This window comes from Corvus kubaryi, unplaced genomic scaffold (assembly GCF_017639235.1).
Source record: "Corvus kubaryi isolate FWS band 111438036 unplaced genomic scaffold, C.kubaryi_AGA036_p1.0 37352, whole genome shotgun sequence".
Classification (NCBI taxonomy): Eukaryota; Metazoa; Chordata; class Aves; order Passeriformes; family Corvidae; genus Corvus; species Corvus kubaryi.
Window position 1 is genome coordinate 3,419,227 of NW_024581114.1, and position 7,845 is coordinate 3,427,071.

A 7,845-nucleotide genomic window follows, 5' to 3' on the forward strand; every position below is an offset into this window, starting at 1 on the left:
CTACTTTTTTTAAAGGACACCAGAAGCAAATTCCCGTGCCTCCAGTCCCTGTCATGATGTGGAACAGTTCCAGATAATTCCTGCAATAGAAACTTCCTATCTTGCCAGAGCTGGAAAGAACGAGTTCCTAAACCTTGTTCCTGATATTGAGGAAATCAGACCAGGGTAAGTTTTTTCTTGTTGTGTGATCGTGGCTTCCCGAGAACCATCCCAAGGGCTTTCTGAGATTTGTAGGTTCTGTGTCCTCATTCCCATGAGGAGGGAAAATTAACAGGGGGATAGCAGAGCTGCAGAGTCCTCTATGATGGACTAGGGAAGGTTTTGTTGATATTTGATCTTTGCAGCATTCGTTCCCTGCATCTACTTAATGAACAGGATTTCCAGTAACTCAAATATGATGTTTGTTATCATCAAACCGTGGCTGAAGTTCACTGAAAGAGATTTCTGGGGACCTTCTTTCTGTCAGACTTCTGCATAGTTGTTGAAAACACAATTCAGCTTGTTTTAGAAGAACTTTTTCAGAATACTGTTGCAGACAAAACATATTAAAGACCAAGTGTCTTACACAGTGTTTTGCAGTTAGTTGGGATACTCAGGGGAAAATCGATCTCTATTTTAATGTGTGTTTGTTTTTTCCAGCTCTGTGGTGTCAAAGAAAGGATACCTCCACTTCAAGGAGCCACTCTCCAGCTCCTGGGCCAAGCACTTTGTGGTGGTTCGCCGTCCCTATGTTTTTATTTACAACAGTGACAAAGATCCTGTAGAAAGAGGAGTCATAAACTTATCCACAGCTCAGGTGGAATACAGTGAGGATCAACAGGCAATGGTAAAGGTCAGTCTGAGAGCTGTTGTTTTTTTATCCATAAAGCAAGAACGTTCCAAGTAGCAGTGCATCCATACCCTCAGGTGTGTCATCTCTGGTCCGAGGAAAATGGATCTGATTCTTGGAGGCATTGAGGATCCTGCCCACAAAGTTCCCAGTTTCTTCAGAGTTTCTTATGGTTTTGGACACAGTTGTACCAGAGAGTGACCCTGACTGCTGTCCCACATCAGATTGGCTTTTAGGAGCATGTGTTGGTACCATCACCCTGCGTGTTGGGTTTTTGCAGCTTGCTTTGTATATTTTTTTGGGCTTGTGTGTTTTGTTTGTTTAAAAACAGGACCCCACAAAACAACACACACAAACATCCTGCAAGGAATCAAATGAACTTTACTGGTCCATCTCAGCAGCTCTTAAAGCCACACTCAGGAGTTAAAACTATATTTTGTAGAAGATAATGACTAATAGTATCCTGGAAATCACCAGTGAAACATAAATGAAAGACCTTAGGTCTTGTGGGTTTTAGGGATGTGATGGAGCAGAGAGGAAATGTGCATCAGCTTCTGTGCCTGTAGACTTTGTGTTTTAAATTGTCCTTTGTGTTCCAGACGCCCAACACGTTTGGTGTGTGCACAAAGCACCGTGGAGTCCTGCTCCAGGCCATCAACGACAAGGACATGAATGACTGGTTATATGCCTTCAATCCTCTCCTTGCTGGCACAATTCGGTAAGAGGCAGCTCCTGCGCAGCCAGGGCTGTGAAGGGACGTGGTCAAACCCGGAGGCAAATGGTTGGTTACAGATTTTAATCTTGTTCTGAGGAATTTGACAACATGTGGGAACTGGAGGAGGGAGTAGGGTAGGCAAAAAACCCCTCAAACAATCAGAAAACAAACCAGCCCTGTATTTCAGGAGCTGCAGGGGCTGTTGTTTTGGCTTGAGATGTTCTGAACAGCCATTTTCAGTTTGAACATGTGTGGGATGCTACATTTGGAGGCCACAAGATGCTTTCCTTGTATTTCCATTTTACAAATTTATAAAGTTTCTTACTTCCTCTGTGCTGGACTCTTTTTAGGTTCTTGATTATGAGCTAAAGCAGAAATTACATTCCCTTTTTTATAACTTCTCTGGCAGCCTTTCCATTATCACAGACAGCCCCTGCATACGTTTTACTTTCTTAACATATGGAGTAAACTAGAACTGTACCAGAGGATTTAAAAAAAAAAAAAAAAAAAGGTGGACAAATTGCAGGGAGGGAGGAAAAAGAAACTTTCAGAATTCACCAACTACTTTTCTCTTTTTTTTGGTACAGGTCAAAACTGGCTCGAAGACGCACGGGCCAGATGAAGTACTGAGTCCATGTAATGTTCTCATCTGTTCTCCCCCCTCACCTCCCGATGGATAGTGTTACCTCTCATTTTCTCTTTGTGATTCTTGACGGTTTCTCTTGTATGTAATCCTGTGGCTTAACATCCCCTACCTTCCCCATTCCTTCAGCACATTTTCTAGGTATTCTAACCCTACCTTGTTTCTTTTCACCTGTACCAGAATTGTACTAGTAGCATGTGGCCAAACAAAAAGAGAAAGAAAAAAAAAATCAAAAAAATTGAGTGATTATGCACGACTCTAAAAAGAAAAAAAAATTTTTTTTTTCTTATAACAATTGTTTTCCCATTTCAGCTGACCTTTTGGTGTCTGTCCCACTGTCCATTGTCTGTCTAGACTGCTACAGGGTTTTCATTCAATTTGTGACTTGGCAGTAGCCATTGGTTCCCTCAGGGCAAAGTTCCAATGCCAGGGAAAGATAAATTCTTTAATGGAGACTTTACCCAGCCAGGAACTGCAATAGCTCCTCAGGCTTTCTGGATCCAGCCTCTAAGTTGAACTCTGTTGAAAGCTGATATTGGACAAATCTATCTGGGCAGACTGGATTTTGGACTTTGTGCAAGTTTCTGAGTTTCCAGGGTCCAGCAGGCAAAGGCATGAGTTGGAAAAAGATAGGGAACAAACCAGGAGTGGCTGGCTAGAACAATCTGCCTTTAAACTCTTGCTGTGGGGGGTTGCAGGTGAATAGTGCTTGGCTTTCACTCTTTCCCAGAAGTTTCCATCAACACTCACTCCTCAGCCTCTGAACTGAGCTGAGCAGACTGTGCTGATATGAGGGGAAATAGACCACAGACTGAAATATTTGATAAAATCCCCAAAATTTCAGATGCTCAAGCCTTGTATTTGACAGATGGAGAGTGTTAAATGGAAATGAAAGTGCAGTTGGTCCCTGGATCACCATGGAGGGCAGATCTCCTCTTTCTGCTTTCAGTCCTGACTTCCAAGTTCTGCAGGAACAGTTCTCACCTCTCTGGGAAGAGGGTTGGGGCTCCCATGGCTGTGTCAGTCTGGTAGCTCTGTGGCATCGTTCCGAAGGGCCTTTTTGTGCATCCCTTACCTGTAATGCTCCCATGTCACCCCACCTGCCCATGGGAGCATCCAAGGTCTGTGGAGCACTTCCTAGACCCAGCACTTGCAGTGTTCTCCAGGGAGCTGCAGGACGCTTTCAATTCCTTTCGAAATAACTGCCGAGTGTCTCCTAATATCCCTGCTACAATTTTCATCAGCTAAACCCCACCGGATTCAGAGTTAATCCTTCCTGGGGAAGAGAGCAAGTGGATTCTGGTCCTGGTCAGTGGAATGTCAGCTGGGTGGTGTCAGTTCTTGACCTACAAGTGTAAGATTTCCTTTTGGGGCAGTGAACTCCTCTCCCTCAGTCAGGTGTTCAGGGAGGTTGGGGATGTGTGTGTGTCCTTTACTGTGTTCCTGCTGTGTTAACCTTTCTTGCTGCACCTTGGGCACTCATAGGGCTGCCTGTGATGCTGGGGAATGGAAAGGGATTTCATCTGCACGGTCCAGCCTCTCAAGGGAGAGGTAGAAGGGTTTGCTCCACTCTTGCAGTAGGCACATTAGGCACAGCTCAGGAAGGTCATTTGGATTGAGGTCACGCATCAGCTGGTCATGCCATGCCCTGGGAGTTCTGTGGCCAAGTGTACGTGGGACTGGAATCTGTTGAGAGAGATTTTTGCTTCATGGGGTTTTCATCAAAGTGCAGTGCATAATGAGACCTCCTCACAGCATGGAAGGCAAAGGAGCAGGGAGATGGAGTCTGACACTTGCTAGGATACATCTTTACATATCTCGAGGGAGTTCTCAAGCTAAGTCATATGCTCATGCTGTCTCTCTGGTCCTCAGATTTATTTCAGAGCTGGAAGCCAGAGTGAGGGAGCATCCTGGGAACCCAGGAACATGATAGGGATGTGGTTTTTTTGTTTTTTATTTTTCCTTCTGTTTTTGTCTTGTTTGACTGTGTGTGACTCTTAATACAGTGATGATATTCCTTTGTTATGCAATGATGATAAAGCACCTCCAGTGTGTGGATAAAACTGCTTGTCCTGCAGGAGGGCTCCTCACACTGCAGCTAAGCTGATCTCAAGAATTAGGTTAATTCTAAGCATTAAGTTATTGCTGCCATCACCACTGTTTATAATGACAGTGGAACCTGTTTGAGGAGGCAGAGTGATTGAGGTGGTGGTAGGTTGTGACACACTGAGAGCATTTTAACTTTTATCTGTTTCTTTTTTTTAACTAGAAGAAAACTAGTTTTCTAAGTCTTTGCTGTGGATAAGCCAGAGGATGAACCAAGTGGATATAGGCATTGCACAGAATCATGATTAAGGGATCTTCCTTTAAAAGCAGGAAGAGACAGATGCTTACTTTATACAGAGCTTGAAGTGTTACAGTTGTGTTGCACAAATGTTACTCTTCTTTCTAAAAACTCCAAGCAGCTTCTGGTGACTTGAGGTCTGAGTGGATAACAGATCATCAGAAGACCAAAACTCTGCTTTTAAGCATCAGCATCTCTTAAAGCTGCATAATCTGTGACAAACTAGGTCCTTGTTGTGTAGAGTTCAAATGGGCATTACTGTTTTCAGGTCTGACATAAAGGCAGACAAAGTTTTTCTGCAATTACTGAATGCTGCTTTGAGACATTTGGATTTCCCTACTTAAAACTGGACTGAAACCAATCCAAGTTTTCTTTAAAGAGATAACAAACCAAACAAATAAACAAACAGAAAAAGTGAGTTTCCATTCACTTCAAAACTTAGCCCAACATGTTAGAATTTTCTTTTTGGAAACAGAATGAGGAAGGAAAAATATATTAAGTTGCCTTCTCCGGATGCTCCAAAGCCCACTCTTGGTTACCTGCTGTGTGTGTGTGGAGTCCCAGAGTCAGACAGCTCTTGGGACTCAGCCTCTGGAGACGAGGCACTGTGCTGTGGGCCTGCCAGCCCGTGAGGACACACACTAGGAGGGAGCTTGGTGGGCATTCCTTGGGGAGAGCAAGTGTCAAACTGTGCTGTAGTTGGGCTTTTATGTTCCTCGCCAAAAGGAAGGAGAAAACGATCCTTTTTGTCCATTGAAAATCATGTTGGATCTTCCTGGGTATTTTAAAATTAAGCTAAACCTCCTACACTGTATTTTAGAAATGCACTTTAAGTACCTTTTTAAAGAAGATTCCTGTATTCTGGGAATACAGAAGAGAAGGGAGTACTATTTCCAGAGAGTATGATTTCTAGACTGCCGAGAAAAGGTTTTTTTGGTCAATGTCTAATAGTCCTTATTACTGATTAGCAAGGTATTTCAAAGTAAAGACTTTACTTTTTGCTGCTTGTTATCTAATTTACAGGGATTTAATTTTATGTAATGTATATTTATACATCTGTAATTAATTGCACATTAGATAAGAAAGAGGATTAGCTTCGGTCTAACACCCACTGGTACTAAGCAGCCGACTAATAACTGCCTGTGCACATGCATCTGCCTGGTACTCCTGCACACCTGAGTTCGTGCTAGTTTGTGCTTGGTGGGTGTTTTTGCTGAAGATGCAGCTGTTGACCTGCTGCTGGGAGGAGGAAGGATCCTGCTGCTGCTCGGGAAGGGTTTGCTGAATGTCCCTACAGATGGGTCTGACGTGTGCGTTGCATCTCTCCGTTGTAGTTCCTAACCCCAGTCTGTGGTCTGGCTGTAGTGTCTGTAGCAGGATGTATTTAACTTCGCGCTTCCTTGTTTAAAAACATCAGCTCTTCAAGAACAGGACTGACTTTTTTGTTCAGAAGGCCATTTATGTGTTCTGTGTATTTGAAATCAAAACTAGTCCAACACTAACCAGATGGTTGTGTCCAATGTTATTGGGAACAGGATTTAAGTTGCTGGGATCAGCTGTGTATTCAGAAAACTGGTGTGGAGCTCCTAAGTCTTCAATTCTTAATGTTGCCAAGTGAATGGGCTGCCCCTGAGCAGTGCTGAATTACCTCTTGCTTGCCTGGAAACCAGGGACTGGAAGCAGAGGCAGTCTTGAATGATCAGCACTTCCCAGGATCAATCAGGTCTTAATTTTCCACTCTGCTTGTTCATACTTCATGTGCAGTTGGTTATGGCTCCCGAATTTGGACATTAGACATGGTGTTCACTGAAACAAATCCCTTGGAATTGCGGTCCCCATGTCCCTGTTAATCTCTCTGTACACAAGGTATACAAGGTATATGCTGTATAAGTGGCCTTCTTGAACAAATCTCTTTGCAAACTGATTTCATCCCAGCGAAGGAGTGTATCAGCAACACTGTACATTAATTTCAGGTTTTCATTTTCTTATTTTATTTTGTAAATATATCTGATATTTGGAGCTTGAGTATACAAAATGTAAATATAGTTCATGTATTTGTACTAATTCTGATCCATTTGCTGTATAGCCTTAGGTGTGCAATGCAGATATCTAACTGTGTATGGTAACCTTGCACCACTGAATTGTTAGTGAACGAGGTGAAACAATAAAGGTACAACCAGTGCATTAGCAGATAGAATGTGTGCTCCTTTCATTATGATTTAATTCCTTGTGTCTTATGTCGATTACTTGTTTTTAAAACCTGTCCTGAACAAGCCGATGCTTTCATGAAAACAAATTTATCTCGACTTTCTTGAGAAAGAAGGGGAAGGGAGGCCCTGCTTATCCTCCCTCATCCTTTCCCCTCTGGTATGTTATGCAGCATTTCTAAATGTTTTTTGGATGCTTTCAAATGATTATTTTGCTTGAAAAATAAATTAGGCTTGTCACAGTGCTGCCAATACTGAACTCGCTTATCTGGGGGTGACAGTTGGAAATGAGAGGAAATGGGTGAAATCAAACCATCAAAACACAACAGCAAAGTTGGAACTCTGGGAACAAAGATGTTGTCAGGGGACCCCTGTGAATCATTCCTGTCTTGGTCTGAAGGTGTAAAGTTCTCTGTAGCTTTTAAAAGCCACGGACAGGGCATTCCCAAAGCATTTAAGTCCCACCAAAACGGGTCAAAAACCTCTTGGAACTTTAAACGAGCTGCATGGTGACACAATACCTTTATCAGGCTGCTGGCCTCCTCAGTTCTTTATCTGAAACGCTGTTGTCTTTGCTGCTGGGGCTGATGCCGTGGTTTTTTCCGATTATGCACTTGAGTAACCTGTGAACTTTCTCTGGTGGCTCTTCTGACAGGTTAAGAATACCTCATGGAAGCTGCTCTGTTTCACTGCTTTCTGATTCATTCACGCTTAGTGCCCAAAATTAAGCTGAACCAAAAACTTGATGGGCCAGATAGCAGCCGGTGATCTTGTTTAGAAAATAATTTATATGGAATTTAATAGAAACTACGGTCTCAAGAGGTAGATGTGTGTTGACCATACATCGGCTGTCGTGGAGCAAAGGTCCTGAAATTACTGTCACCCCACTGCTCACGGAGGGGCAGGTTTTTCAAGTTTTGGCTGAAGTTAGGGCACGTAAAGACAAACGGGTAGCGGTGATGCCTGAGGAGCTGACTGCCGCCTGGGACGATGTTCAGCGGCAGAATCGAGAGCCAATTAATAATAATTAGAGAGAAAAGACAAACTGCGCAGTTCCCAGCGGTCCCAGGGGTGCGCATCGCTGGGAACAGAGGCACAGCCGCCGGC

General features: G+C 43.3%; 1 protein-coding gene across 21 annotated transcripts in view; it reads left to right on the forward strand.

Moving 5' to 3' along the window:
* KIF1B (kinesin family member 1B) overlaps positions 1–6,723 on the forward strand; it is an 82,486-nt gene extending 75,763 nt beyond the window's left edge. For all 21 annotated transcript variants that reach the window (XM_042032203.1, XM_042032206.1, XM_042032205.1 and 18 more), the window contains 4 exons: positions 16–165; positions 640–832; positions 1,429–1,547; positions 2,132–6,723. In XM_042032203.1, the coding sequence (XP_041888137.1) occupies positions 16–165; positions 640–832; positions 1,429–1,547; positions 2,132–2,174 (505 nt within the window). In that variant the 3' untranslated portion in view covers positions 2,175–6,723. The remainder of the gene's footprint in view (positions 1–15; positions 166–639; positions 833–1,428; positions 1,548–2,131) is intronic.
* The last annotated feature ends 1,122 nt before the right edge of the window (positions 6,724–7,845 follow it).